Source organism: Canis lupus, chromosome 1 (genome assembly GCF_011100685.1).
Source record: "Canis lupus familiaris isolate Mischka breed German Shepherd chromosome 1, alternate assembly UU_Cfam_GSD_1.0, whole genome shotgun sequence".
Taxonomy (NCBI): Eukaryota; Metazoa; Chordata; class Mammalia; order Carnivora; family Canidae; genus Canis; species Canis lupus.
In genome coordinates, this window is record NC_049222.1 from 104,780,606 (window position 1) to 104,795,692 (window position 15,087).

The following is a 15,087-nucleotide window of genomic DNA, read 5'->3' on the forward strand; positions in this document are numbered from 1 at the left end:
AAACAGAAGGAACCCCAAATACAAAATTCTTACAAAAATCTCGTATTAATGGCAAATATGAAAAACTGCATACATTCAGGTATTAATTAAACACACATATGTGCATACATGCACACAGAAGATTTCAACTGGAATTTGGCATTTGACTTTCTCTTTTAATTTTTGTGATACTACAGAAAAACAATTTTTCAAAAAAACACGTGGAAAGGAAGTTGTGTCAAATTAGACATAACATATATTGGGACACCTGGGTGGTTGAGTGATTGAGTGTCTGCCTTCGGCTCCCTTGTGATCTGGATTCCCAGGACGAAGTCCCTGGCCTGGCTCCCCTTGAGGAGCCTGCTTTTCCGCGGCTTGTGTCTCTGCCTCTCTCTGTGTGTCTCTCATGAATAAATAAATAAAATCTTTTAAAAAAAAATAAAGATAAAACATAGTAATTAATATCAATTAAGTTCAGCAGGTTGATTTTGAGTGGAAAAAATGTATGGACACTACAATCTATAGTCGGATTCTCCAAAGAATCAATAGAATAGATATGCACACATGTATGCATATTTTTAGTCTATATTTCTATAGACCGAGAGATAAGATATAGGTTTACTACATTAAGAAATAGATGTCTTTCTATAAGTCTCTGCATAGATAGAGAGTGGGATAAATTTCCTGTAATGAATTGGCTAATATGATTGTGTTAGCTGGCAAATGTGGAGTCTGCAAAGAAGGCCAGCAGGCTAGAGACCCAAGGCAGTGCAGATGGTGAAGCTTTGGGATCTGAAGACAGTCATAGGTGAATAGGAAAAAGCACCTCTGATGTACAGTTAATCGCTTCTTGGCTTTTTGGCTAATAAAAAATGTGAAATATACAGATAATTATGTTCTCTAGAATAGACTGTCTAGTAAATGGTATGGTCTTTTTGGGTAAAACTTTAATATAAGCTAAATGGAAAAATGCAAATAGCTTCTAAAAAGAGTTACACAAAATCTTTTAAGTTAGAATATGTGACTACATGTATGAGAATATACAGCATTTTCAAGCATGCACTAGTACAGAAGATAGAAAATAAGAATTATGGTAGGATGTTTAACAATGTTGCTTCATAATGTCATCAAGGACCATATTCACAATATATGCCACTGAAAGAATAATGAGCAGTGCCACTTTAGGTTGAGGTACAAGGCATGAAGACAAGTAGTGATATGGGGAGGGGGGCGCGGTAAGAATGAGCGCACAGGGATAAATGAAATGCAGAGTCTGGGAGCTTGGGGTAACACAGCCACAGGGGAAGAGAAGATAGGACCCATGTTAGTTTCTTAGGGCTTCTGTAACAAATTATTACAACTGGATGCTAAAGAACCCAAAAAATTATTGTGTCACACTTCTGGAGGCACTTAGACATCTGAAGCCAAGCTGTTGGCAGGGCCACCTTTTGTCTCAAGAATTGAGTCTTCCTTTCTAACTTCGGGGGACTATCGCTATCCTTGATCTTCTTTGCCTTAGTAGACGTGTCACTGTCCCTTCATCACACAGCACTGTGTGTGTAAACTTCCCTCTTGGGATGCCTGGGTGGCTGAGTGGTTGAGCCCCTGCCTTTAGCCCAGGGAGTGATCCTGGAGTCCCAGGATTGAGTCCCACATCAGGCTCCCTGCAGGGAGCCTGCTTCTCTCTCTCTCTGCCTGTGTCTCTGCCTCTCTCTCTCCCTCCCTCTCTCTCTCTCTCTGTGTGTGTGTGTGTGTCTCTCAGAATAAATAAATAAAATGTTTTTAAAAATAATAATAAACGTTCCTCTTCTCAATAGGACAAGAGGAATTGAATTGGGGTTTACCTGAATCCAGTATGACATATACACTTAATTACATCTGCAAAGATCCTATTGCCCAAAATAGGCTACAGTTACAGGCACTGAGGATTAGAACATGAACATTGAGACAGGTTCTGTAACTTGGAACACAGCTAAAAGCACTAGGTTGTTAAATGTCACTGAGGGGTTAAAGTGCACTACACATTTTAAGGTTGGGTGGGTGTATGCAGGGACATTAAGGGTATGAGGCATATGTGTGTTGAGGGAATGAGAGGGTAAAGGAAATCACGAGAAAGAAGGGGATAGTGGATGACAAATTAATGGGCAAAGGGAGTTCAAAGGCAAGGTTGGGTAAAAGACATATGCAAACTTTATTGCCTGTGATGGCTCAAAGAACATATGGGTGGAAGGGGGATAGTTACTTGTGAATGCAGTCCTGGGAGTGTTCAGTGTTGCAACGAGAGATGAAGGATGGGGAGAACAGATGATACCTGGGGAACAGAGTGTATGTGGGTGGAGGGGGATCATCAAGCTGGGAGAAGAGTGGGCATCAGTAGGCCAAAGGGTCCATGAGAAAGTCAGGGAGTGTAGGGTTGTGGGTAATGAGTGTAGGGTCATGAAGAAATAAGGACTCTGTTAAATGATGGGTCAGATATTGATAATGAACATAAGAGACACGATAAATGGGCTAAAATCCTTGGGACTGGGTGGGGAAGGGACAAATGGCATTGGAGGAGGAGGAAAGAATACATGGAGGTTCTTGGGACAATGGAAGGAAGAGAGCTCTAGAATCAGACAAGAAGGGTTTATTGGTATAGAGGTCTGAAACACACTTCATGGACTTAGAAGAGCAATGAAGACTAGGAGAGTCCTTTGCAGGGAAAGTTTTCACGGAAATGTAAAGGTCACAGAGGTGAAGACCTTAAGGTCACAATGGGTGATAAGGAGGAAGGAGGGGAGGGATGGAGCTGGGGGTGGTAGAAATTGTAGGGGTACATTTGGAGGTCACTATTCATTCTCCTACTCATTAATTGTCTTATTTGTACTTGGTTCAAAACTGTCAAGTTTGCAATTCCAGCCATGAGGCAATAACCTTACTTATATAAAATGCCTAGAAAAAAATAAAAAAAATAAAAAATAAATAAAATGCCTAGTAGTTCCTTTAGTTGAATTGTCAGTAAAGGACCACGGATAAAATTTTGAGTAAACAGAAGACTCAACATCCTCTGTCTCCCTTGAGGATACCACGCACAAGTTCTGACCATGGAGGAGATCATGTGGAAACCTTGATTTTAAGCTTCTAGCGCCCTAAACAGAAAGCCCAGTTAAGCTCAATGAAATTCAGACTTTAAAAACAGAATTCTGTTTTTAGGACCTCCTTAATACTTGCAATTGGTTAAGATAGCGATAGCAAACATACACGTAGGCATAGCATCAACTGTATAATGAGAAATATCTAAATAAAGTTTAAAAATGCCCATGAATTACCCCCAGTCAGTAATAGTTTGACCCTCAGACATACAGGTTGTGAGGTTGGGGTGGGGCTTCTGTTCTGCAATTTCAGAGTATAAAACACGTAGACACTACAATATTTTGTACTGGGTTCAACATAAATACGTAATGGTTGGTTTACATAAATATTGTCCTATCACACTCATTGTCAGTGACATTGCATTCCTTAACCAATGCTGCATGAAACTGGCATTTTCACATCAGTAGAAGTGGATGGGAGCCCGCCACCTTCCATTCCTGGGATGTCCACTAGTCCATACCTTTAATTTAACCATATAGACCCATGTTTAGTGGCTCTACACTAGAGAATGCAGGCACAGGGTGCCTGTGCACCTGAGCACCCTACCCCCACCGTCTTATGTCAACCCCAACAACTCCTGGTGAGTTCCCAGCAAAGAGTCTACTATTTACTTTTCTCTGTCCTGAGTTTCCTCTGTTGTGGATTCCCAATAAAGAACGCCAATCACCACCCTGAGGAACCACATTCTTTCTTTGCATTTTGGAGTTCACAGAAGGGAGTCTAGTCAATGTGCTGATGTCTGAGCAAGTCTCTGTGTGGAAAACAACGTGTATAGGTTACTGCAATGTTGATTGAGCATGAATTTTGTTCACAAGGAAGTTACAGTGCACCATGTTGGCAACTTCACATATACCATGCGATTTCGTCCCCGTTACACCATCCAAGCTGGGCATTAGGTGTCCTTTATTTTTTCTTAAGATTTATTTGGTTATTCATAGACACACACAGAGAGAGAGGCAGAGACACAGGGAGAGGGAGGCAGAGACACAGGGAGAGGGAGAAGCAGGCTCCATGCAGGGAACCCGATGTGGGACTCGATCCTAGGTCTCCAGGATCACACCGCAGGCTGCAGGCGGCGCCAAACCGCTGCGCCACCAGGGCTCCCCTAGGTGTCCTATCATAACGATGAAGATGTAGATACTGGGCTCCCCCTATGTGCTTCATCTTCTGTTTCCCTATTGATTAAGAAAAAAAGGTTTGTAGATTATAGGGGTGAAATAAGGATAAATGGAAAACTAGAGAAGGGGTAGATTAGTTCAGAGGAGAAAAAAACATTAGTTCAGAGAGCTCTCATTGTTGTGTTTGTATTTTCTTAACAGGATAGAAACATGACTGTGGGGCATTCTGGCGCGGAGCCGAGCGGTGGCGGGCGTAGCTAGCGGGTCGGGTGCCGAGAGGGGGTGCAGCTCGGTTCCCCCCATACCCCTCCCCCTCAGGCGCGAGCCCCACCCCTCCGCCGGCCAGGCCGACCCGGCCGAACTATCCCCTGCGGCGCGAGCCCGGGGCCGCCCCGGGCGCCCCCCAGCAGACCCCCCCCCCCCATCATGGGCAGCCAGAGCTCCAAGGCTCCCCGGGGCGACGTGACCGCCGAGGAGGCAGCAGGCGCTTCCCCTGCTAAGGCCAACGGACAGGAGAATGGCCACGTGAAAAGCAATGGAGACTTATCCCCCAAGGGTGAAGGGGAGTCGCCCCCCGTGAACGGAACAGAGGAGGCAGCCGGGGCCACTGGCGATGGCATCGAGCCAGCACCCCCTAGCCAGGGCGCTGAGGTCAAGGGGGATGCCCCCGCCAAGGAGACCCCCAAGAAGAAGAAGAAATTCTCTTTCAAGAAGCCTTTCAAATTGAGTGGTCTGTCCTTCAAGAGAAATCGGAAGGAGGGTGGGGGTGATTCCTCTGCCTCCTCACCCACAGAGGAAGAGCAGGAGCAGGGCGAGATCGGTGCCTGCGGCGAGGAAGGCACAGCCCAGGAAGGGAAGGCTGCCGCCACCCCTGAGAGCCAGGAGCCCCAGGCCAAGGGGGCAGAGGCTAGTGCTGCCTCCAAGGGAGGAGACACAGAGGAAGAGGCAGGGCCCCAGGCTGCAGAGCCGTCCACTCCCTCGGGGCCGGAGAGTGGCCCTACACCTGCCGGCGAGCAGAATGAGTAGCTGGGTGGGGGCAGGTGGGTGATCTCTAAGCTGCAAAAACTGTGCTGTCCTTGTGAGGTCACTCCCTGGACCTGGTGCCCTGGCTGCCTTCCTGTGCCCAGAAAGGAAGGGGCTGTTGCCCCCTCCCAGCCACGTTCCCTCTCCTTTTCCCTCCTGTGGATTCTCCCATCATCCATCTGGCCTTCCTCTTAAGGCCAGCTGAAGATGGTCCCTTGCAGTTTCCCGAGTTAGGTTAGTGATGTGAAATATGCTCCTGCCCCTGGCCCTACCTCTCCTGCCCCTACCCCTGCAGAAGGCAATTGCTGGTTTTCTTCCCCAGTTCTTTTCCAAGTAGGTTTTGTTTACTCCCCAAATCCCTGAGCCAGATGTGGGGTGCCTACACTCCCAAACCCGAGTGTCCAGCCTTCCCCTCTGTTGAGTTTTTAGTCTCTTGTGCTGTGCCTAGTGGCACCTGGGCTGGGGAGGACACTGCCCCTGTCTAGGTTTTTATAAATGTCTTACTCAAGTTCAAACCTCCAGCTTGTGAATCGACTGTGTCTCTTTTTTGACTTGGTAAGCAAGTATTAGGCTTTGGGGTGGGGGGGAGGTCTGTAATGTGAAACAACTTCTTGTTGTCTTTTTTTTTCCCCCTCCCATTGTTGTAAATAACTTTTAATGGCCAAACCCCAGATTTGTACTTTTTTTTTTTTTTTCTAACTGCTAAAACCATTCTCTTCCACCTGGTTTTACTGTAACATTTGGAAAAGGAATAAATGTCGTCCCTTTAGTAAAAAAAAAAAAAAAAAAAAGAAAGAAACATGACTGTGTAAGTATATGCCTGTTTTCCTATAGTCTGTCCACTCTCGTTAGCAATATATATTCATTTTAATTCTTCCACATTGGGGTTACTTTGTATTTTCCTGAAACTTAGTTGTTCTAGCAAATAGGAAGTGTCATCTCCCTGTAGTTTCTCTGCTTTCCAGGAGGAGTGGTTCAAGAGAATGTGATATAGCTATATCCCTCTCTATCTACTATAATGTAATATTGTTTACGATATACAAATATATCAGAATCTATTACGTGTCATACGTACTATATAACGTCTATAATATCTATGTCTATCTATCTATAGATATCCGTATCCAAAATTCAACCTTTAAAAAAACGACAGGCTTCCATTTGGGACAAAGTAGGTGATCCTTGAGGATGTTAGGCAATAACAATAAGCCACACAAAACGGCAAATACTGTATTATCTCAATAATACCTGGAATCTGCGTTGAACTCATAAGAATAGAGTACAATTGGGATGCCCGTGTGGCTCAGCAGTTGAGTGTCTGCCTTTGCTCAGGATGTGATCCTGGGGTCCAGGATCAAGTCCCACATTGGGCTCCTTCCAAGGAGCCTGCTTCTGCCTATGTCTCTGCCTCTCTGTCTCTCATGAATAAATAAAAGCTGTTTTTTAAAGGATAGAATACAATTGTGATGGTCAGGAGATGACTGAGGACAAAATAGGGGATGTTGGTCAAATGGTACAAAATTTCAGGTATACAGGATGTACAGATTCTGGAAATCTGGAGACTACACATAATTCTATGTCTATTATATTGGGTATTTGCTGAAAGAGTATGTCTTAGGAGTTCTCAACACAGGGATCCCTGGGTGGCGCAGCGGTTTGGCGCCTGCCTTTGGCCCAGGGCACGATCCTGGAGACCCAGGATCGAATCCCACGTTGGGCTCCTGGTGCATGGAGCCTGCTTCTCCCTCTGCCTGTGTCTCTGCCTCTCTCTCTCTCACTGTGCGCCTATCACAAGTAAATAAAAAAAAAAAAAAAAAAAAAAGAGTTCTCAACACAAATTTATTAAAAATATCTAAGAAAGTATCCTAACTATAGGAGATCAGAAGGATATTAATCAGCTGCAGTGTTTTTTAATCAGGTCATTATGTATAGATATTTATATTTTGTAAATTGAGCATCTACTGAATCTCCAGGAATGGAAAATAGGAATCTAGATGAAAGGGTCATGAAGCACGGGATTTAATGTTAAACACAGAAATGAAGGGAAGCCGGGTGGTGCAGCGGTTTAGCACTGCCTTCGGACCGGGGTGTGATCCTGGAGACCTGGGATTGAGTCCCACTTCAGCTTCCCTGCATGGAGCCTGCTTCTCCCTCTGCCTGTGTCTCTGCCTCTCTCTCTCTCTCTCTCTCCCTCTCCCTCTCTCTCTCTCTCTCTTTTTTTTCTCTCTCTGGGTGTGTGTCTAAAGATTAAATATATAATTTTTTCAAAACAAGAAACAAAGTATGACCAACAGGTAGCTACACTCCTATGACTGAGAAAAACCTCCTAAACTTGCCCTGGTTCTATTGCAGTACAGGAAAAGAAAGGATGACAGAAAGGTATAGAATCCTGCAAGTTTGCAGTAAAAAGCTGGACCAGATTAATCTCTTAAAAGTGCTATAGGCTTAGTACATTAGAAACACAGCAGAGGGAGAAGCAGGCTCCATGCAGGGAGCCCGATGTGGAACTCGATCCCGGGTCTCCAGGATCAGGCCCTGGGCTGAAGGGGGCGCTACACTGCTGAGCCACCCGTGCTGCCCCCAAAATATATATTGAAAATAAAGATCTTTCCCTCTTCATTTCTAGGGTTTCTATGTAGTAAGCACTCTCTGATGTTGAGGAAGTGTCAATTTCGGGGTGAAGACGTTACCACATTCTTTACATTTGTTCCAGGTGTCTCCAGGCTGTATTCTCTAATTTATAGTAGGTGGTGGCTCTAGTTAATGATTTGGCTATATTCTCTACATTTGTAGGGCTTCTCCCCTGCATGTATTGTCCTCCATCGAGGGAGACTTGAAATCCAGACAAACATTTTGCCACATTTTTTTACATTTTTAGGATTTCTCCCAGTATGAATGTACAAGTGTTCAAGTGTTTGCTTAGGTTGTAGTTCTGTTTAAAGGCTTTGCTTATATTCTCTGCATTTGTGGGGTTTCCCCCCAGGTATTTATACTGTGATATCAAGGAAAGTCTGAGCAATAATTAAAGGCTTGAGCAAACTCCTTACGTTGTAAGGTTACTTCCCAGTTTGTATTCTCTGATGCAAGAAAGGTTTGAGTGCTAAACTTTTCAAAACTACTACACACATTAAAATTGATAGAGTAGAATATTGTCTTGATGACTTAGGACCTATTCTCAACGGCACAAAATTTATAAATCTATTTGTGGATGATTATGTCTCTGTCATTTATTCACAATCTGAACATATATCCAGAATGCTATAAAGAAAACAGCTAAAAAAAAAAAAAGAAAACTGCTAATATTTCTCAGTCTTTTATATCATTGAAATTTTTTTGTTTCAATCATCATTTGTGTTATATCTTAGGATTTTTTTTAAAGATTAATTGATTGATTGATTGTTTGATTAATGAGAGGCCCAGAGAGAGAGAGAGAGAGGCAGAAACACAGGCAGAGGGGGACGCAGGCTCCATACAGGGAGCCCGACGTGGGACTCCCTCTACCTACATCTCTGCCTCTCTCTGTGTGTCTCTCTTGAATTAATAAATGCAAACTTTAAAGAGATAAAAATTAATCAAATCAAATCAAATCCAGAGTTGAGGGCTGTCTGGGTGGCTCAAAGGTTGAGCGCCTGCCTTCAGCCCAGGGCATGATCCCTGTCCAGGGATGGAGTCCCACATCGGACTCGTTGCATGGAGCCTGCTTCTCCTCCCTTGGCCTGTGTCTCTGCCTCTCTTCCTGTGCCTCTCATGGGTAAATAAACAAAATCTTGAAAAAGAATATGGGAATGCCTGGGTGGCTCAGAGGTTGAGCATCTGCTTTAGGCCCAGGCCTGATCCCGGGATCCTGGGATCGAATCCCACATCTAGCTCCCCGTTGGGAACCCACTTCTCCTTCTGCCTCTCTCTTTCTCTGTGTCTCGCATGAATAAATAAATCTTTAACAACAACAACAAAAATCCAGAGTTGGTTAGTAGCTCAGTAAGAGAAAAGCTTTGCGAAATCTGCACCTTCTTAACCTTCAGAAATGTGCATCGAATCATAATGAGGCTTTTTCCAAAAAGGTCATAAAATAAAGAAGTTTCTGCCTCCTGCAAGACATTGGGAAGTTTATGTTGAGGGCACTTTCTTTCCACAATAGAGTTAGAAGAAGCCCCAGTGAGAAAATGATGTGCCTGTCCATCCAGGGAAATCTGTGTCTCCAGATATTGTCTGCTTCAATTCAGAAAAACCTTTTCCCTCAGATCGCCAGATGGTGTGCAGGTCCAGTCAGGGTTTGGTTCTTCCCTTCTTCCTCTCTTTCTTCCTCTTCTCTTTTTCAGATTTTATGTATAAATTTGCAACAGAGAAAGAGAGAACATGAGCAGGGGGAGTAGCAGATGGAAGGGAGAAGCAGACTCCCCACCGAGCAGGGAGCAGGTTGAGGGTCTTGATCCTAGGACCCTGGGATCAGGACATGAGTCTGAAGGCAGACACGTAGCCATCTGAGCCACCAAGGTACCCTGGTGCTTTCTTTAGACCTGTCACTTGGATACAAGAGTTTATTCCCTGCAGTTTGGGAGCACTGTAGGTTGTTCTAGGGGACCATGTGACTATTTCTTCAGTGGCCTTACCTAAAAGACAGTAGCAGAAATGGCTCTGAGGCCAGGGGGATATCCTAAAGGAAATCAGATTAGGAACCCAAGTAAAGAAAACAGTGGATTCATACAAACTTCAAGTCCTAGGGTGCCTGGGTAGCTTAGTAGGTTAAGCATCTAACTCTAGGTTTCAGCTCTGGTCATGTTTTCAGGGGTTGTGGTATCAAGCCCTGCATTGGACTCTGCATTCAGCACGGAGTCTGCTTGAGATTCTCTCTTCCCTCTGTCTGCCTCTCCCCTTACTCCAGGGCACATGCAGTGTCCTTCTTTCTCTCTCTCTCTCAAATAAATAAATAAATAAATAAATAAATAAATAAATAAATCTTTTATTAAAAACTCAAACCCTATAAAACTCCCATATTCCGCTAATGATTGGCATTTGTATTTTTCTTTCTTTCTTTTTTTTTTTTTTTTAGGTAGAACTTTTTTTTTTTTTTTCATTCTGGAGAGCAAGGCTCTGTTTCTTTTTCATAACTTTTGGAGTCATTCTGGGCTACATAGCCAACTTGTTTGTTTTTGCATTTAATTTATTTTCATTTTTAAAGATTTTATGTATTCATGAGAGAGAGACAGAGAGAGAGGCAGAGACACAGGCAGAGGGAGAAGCAGGCTCCAGAATCAGTAGTACTAAGTAGTACTAAGCTAGAGAAAACAGACACAGCACACCTGAGCCACATATACCCACCATCTTGTCGTAACACAAGTGGCCTTGGTTTCCAGTGAAGACCAGGAATCACAGTCCTGAAGCATTACATTCTTTGCTGAGACTTTGAAGTTTACAGAACGCTTGAGAAGGCTCTGAGTCTTGTTATTCAAACCCAAGTTCAGCTGCTCCATAGTTAAAAGCCAACACTTGAGAGACTGGTGTTGGTATTGGTGACCTTAAAAATAGACACTGCCACTTATTTTACAACCAAAAGATGAGTTTATTCAAAAGCAAAGGAAAATATCCTGAGCTGGGACAAAAAGCAGCTGCAAAATCATAGACATGCCTATAAGAAAAAGAAGAGGCACAAAATTTTTAAAGATTTATTTATTTATTTGAGATAGAGTAAGAGACAGAGGGAGAGGAAGAAGCAGACTCCCTGCCGAGCAGGGAACCCAATCCCTGGACTCTGAGGTCATGACCAGAGCCAAAGGCAGACTACTCAACCTACGGAGCCATCCAGGCACGGTGAGGTACAATGTTTTAAAAATAAAATAATAGAAAGAGTATGTAGGGAAGGTTGTGATGAACTTAAAGTCCTTTGAAGTAACCTGGGAATTTACAATGTGATTGCTTCTCATTGCTGGATCTCTTGCCCAGGATGATGAGAAAAGGGGCTCTTTTGGGCTGGTCCAGATCCAAGGTTTAGCCCATGTAAACCCAAATCTATGTCTTTTTTTTTTTTTAACTTTTTATTTTAAGTAAACTCTACACCCAACATGGAGCTCAAACTTACACCCGCAAGATCAAGAGTCACATTCTCCACTGACTGATCCAGTCAGGAGTTTCAAGTCCATCTCTTACTGATGAGTCTACAATTAACTTCAAGTGGGAGGATGTCAGAGCTCATGCTGCCAAAACCTCCCAGCTCCATTTTAATGAGGTTTCTCATTACCAAGTTTGACATTTCCCTTTTTTTTTTTAAGATTTTATTTATTTATTCATGACAGAGAGAGAGAACGAGAGACAGAGACAGAGAGACAGAGACCCAGGCAGATGGAGAAGCAGGCCCCATGCAGGGAGCCCGATGTGGGACTCGATCCCAGGACTCCAGGATCACACCCTGGACTAAAGGCACTGATTGCTACCCCTAACCTCAACTATAATTGCTATCAGAGACAGAGCATAGGAAACATATTAAAGTGTCATTTATTTACCCTAGTTCCCAGTTGTGGTTACTACTGTGAGATTTTAGAATCATGTTCCTCTTTTGGGAGGAAGAAATTCTACTATGACATTTTTAAAAGAAATCTCAGGCTGGTAAATAAATATTTGGGGCAGATGAACTAAGGAGAAAGACTGTCTAATGCTCAAAGGGTCTAGACACAGGCACCCAGGGAGATTTCTTACAGACCCATAATATTTTAACTGTTTTAGTATTCTGAGGCAGGGGCTGCTTGATACCAGTGCGATTGAGCACTGACAGGTGTAGCTCAGGTGTCAATAAGAACAGAGACAGATTTATTCGCAACGTGGAGAGTAGTTTCACAAAGCCAATTGAGAGGGAGGGTTGGGAAAAGCCCCTAGAGTTCCTTGGAGCCCTGCCACTGAGAATCAGGAGGACATTGAAAAAGTTGGCTAAAGAGCTGAAGGTGCCTAAAGCTCTTAAATATGTAATACTGTTCTTCTCCAATGTCCTGGTTTCCTTTTCTTTTCTCTTTTTCTTAAAGATTTATTTATTTATTTATGATGGACATAGAGAGAGACACAGAGGTGCAGACACAGGAGGAGGGAGAAGCAGGCTCCATGCCAGGAGCCTGACGTGGGACTCGATCCTGGACTCTAGGATCACGCCCTGGGACAAAGGCAGGCGACAAACCGCTGAGCCACCCAGGGATCCCGATGTCCTGGTTTCTTTTTTTTTTTTTTTTTTTTTGTCCTGGTTTCTTGAAGGAATTGCAGAAGCAAGGCTTCCATTTTTGTTTAGGGGCAGTCACTTACTGGACTTGAATAATGAAAAACTTTAGTGTTCTTCCCTCTAGATGACTTCTCCAGGGTGTGAGCAATCTGGTTTGTCTAATTAATTAAATCTGAAGTGGACATGATGTCCCCTTTCATCTTGATGCTTTTAATTAAAAGGGAAAGATCCTGGATCACTCCACTAACAAACATAGAGTTAAGGGGCACCTGGGGGGCTCAGTCAGTTAAGCATCTGACTTTGGCTCAGGTCATGATCCCAGCGTCCTTGGATTGAACCCTCCCTTGGGCTCCCTGCTCAGCAGGGAGTATGCTTGTCCTTCTCTCTCTGCCCCTCCCCCTGCCCGTGCTCGCTCTCTTTCTCTCTCTCTCTTTCTCTCAAATATATAAATAAAAACTTTTTAAAAATTAAAAAATAAATAGAAAGTTAAAAGCTACACAAGTAGATTCAACTTATAAAGGCTAGAAATTTCTTTAAAGACAATTGAACTTGATCATAATCATCATGAAGGGAATAACTGGTCTTCTGTGTACAAGTCTGAATTTTGTTCCAATCCACAGGATTGGGAAAACCCATCATAATTGATTGGTGGGGCCTCTAGCAAGTTTTGTAGCATCTTGCCAAAAGTTACAGGTTTGTTGCTTTGGATTCTGTTCATGATGTTCCCATTGGGCTAGTTTCATCCAGTGTTTGACCTGGCCCTCACCAACAAGCATGTAGACCAATTGATATAAATCTGACAAACCACTTTGGGAAGTTAGAATAACTATGTTACATTCTTGAGCAAACCTATTGGGATCCTCAGTCACTATAGGGAACTTTAGGGAACTTCAGCTCAATGTTCAGCCTTCCTCCAGGGAAAATAAGAGACATTGGGTCCACTGAGGTCCTCAAAAGACTCCAGGAAGGCAGATTTTTAATAGATTCAGGGGAGGAGGTAGCAGAGGGAGCTTCAAAGGAAAAGGGAGGTGTAACTAAAGGATAGAATGAGAGTGGAGATTAGGATGGAAGAGAAGAAAGGAAGATTGCACTAGAGGTAGGGGCTGAGCATGAGGTGGCATCCTAGAGGCAGTTGACAAAGAAGGTAGGGGAGAGGAAGAAGAGTTCCCAGAAGCCCCTTTTCATTTTTGTAATTATCTGCTTACCTTATTTATTTGAAAAAGTGTAGGTTGTCATGAGGCGATATTACATTCCTGATAGCGTTTGAAACCTTCAAAATACCAATTAAAATAGGAAACCCGTTTAATTTTGTCAATTTTAGAACCAAGGTTGTCCACCTTATCTTTGATAAAAATTCCGTTGGATGGGGCATCGCGGGTGCCTCAGCGGTTTAGGGCCGTCTTTGGCCCAGGGTGTGATCCTGGAGACCCGGGATCAAGTCCCATGCCGGGCTCCCTGCATGGAGCCTGCTTCTCCCTCTGCCTGTGTCTCTGCCTCTCTGTCTCTCTCTGTTTCTCCCTGTCTCTCATGATGAAATAAATAAAATTTTAAAAAAGGTAAGTTCCTTTGGAAAGATCAAAGAAGGCAGTTGTGGCCATTGAAGTTCCTGATTACTTCCGGTTAAGTCAGTCCATTTCTGTTCGAGTGCCCACGAGGAGGGAAAGTATTTTTCAAACATAAGTGTCTCTTCCTTCAGTTGGAATAGAGGAGTAGTATCTAGAAGTAAGATCAAGGCCATATCAGATCAAGCCCATCTCATCCCGCTGGGTTTGCAATTGACTACCTGTAGTAGGGCAGAAAAGCTCCTTGCCAACTCCATTTTAGTGAGGCATTCCATTACTCATTTTCACAGTTGGAAGGGAAAATTTGCTTTGTTCAGGAGGTTGGCAGATGGAGACCATGGTGGATTTATGTCCAAAGACACTCTATTAACCAGACTAGGCAGGAAGTCCTTCAGGGGAAGGAACATAGGAGTAGTGAGCATTGACATGCAGGGGAAGCAGTGCTTAATCGTTCTTGGTATGATCTCAAGGAGACCTGCTGGCATCAGGGAAGGCCACTTTCTAGAATGGGCAAACTTGATCTTCCAGAATCATCGGGTTCCTTGTTTCCCCCACATCGGAGGTCTGTTGAAATCTCAAGAAGCTACAATGAGTCAATCCTTAAGCTGGAGAGCATAGGGGAGTGAGTTAGACTTATGTAGCCAGGAGTGCTCGGCATAGCTAGAGTCTGAGAAAATCTACATCTGGAAAATAACATAGATATTCTATTAATGCAGTATATATTGAGCTTTTACTCTGTGCACACACATGATATTTTGCTGGGACCTTAGGAACATGTGAGTTAATCCTCATAATACTTTAGTGAACTCTTATAACACTCACAGTTGGTACTAAGTGTTTCATATTTTCCCTGAGAATGTAGATACCGGGCACCGCCTTTCTGTTTCTTTTTCTTCCTTAACATTGGTTGTATAAAATAGGAGCTAAATATTGATTGGAGAAACATACAAAAGCATAAACCAGAACATCTGAAGAAGTTCTCATTATTGACTAAGAATCAAATTGGCATAAGATAAACAGGAAAATCAAATTTAAACCATACATATGGATACTCCCCACAGAACGGAGTGTTGCA

The 15,087-nt window shown here is 43.4% G+C and overlaps 1 protein-coding gene across 1 annotated transcript; it reads left to right on the plus strand.

Annotated features, from left to right (window-relative positions):
* Positions 1 to 4,632: 4,632 nt before the first annotated feature.
* Positions 4,633 to 6,021, plus strand: LOC119875993 (MARCKS-related protein-like). Its single transcript, XM_038527921.1, has one exon. The coding sequence runs from the start codon at positions 4,656 to 4,658 to the stop codon at positions 5,253 to 5,255; it is 600 nt and encodes a 199-aa protein (XP_038383849.1). The 5' UTR covers positions 4,633 to 4,655; the 3' UTR covers positions 5,256 to 6,021.
* Positions 6,022 to 15,087: the final 9,066 nt, after the last annotated feature.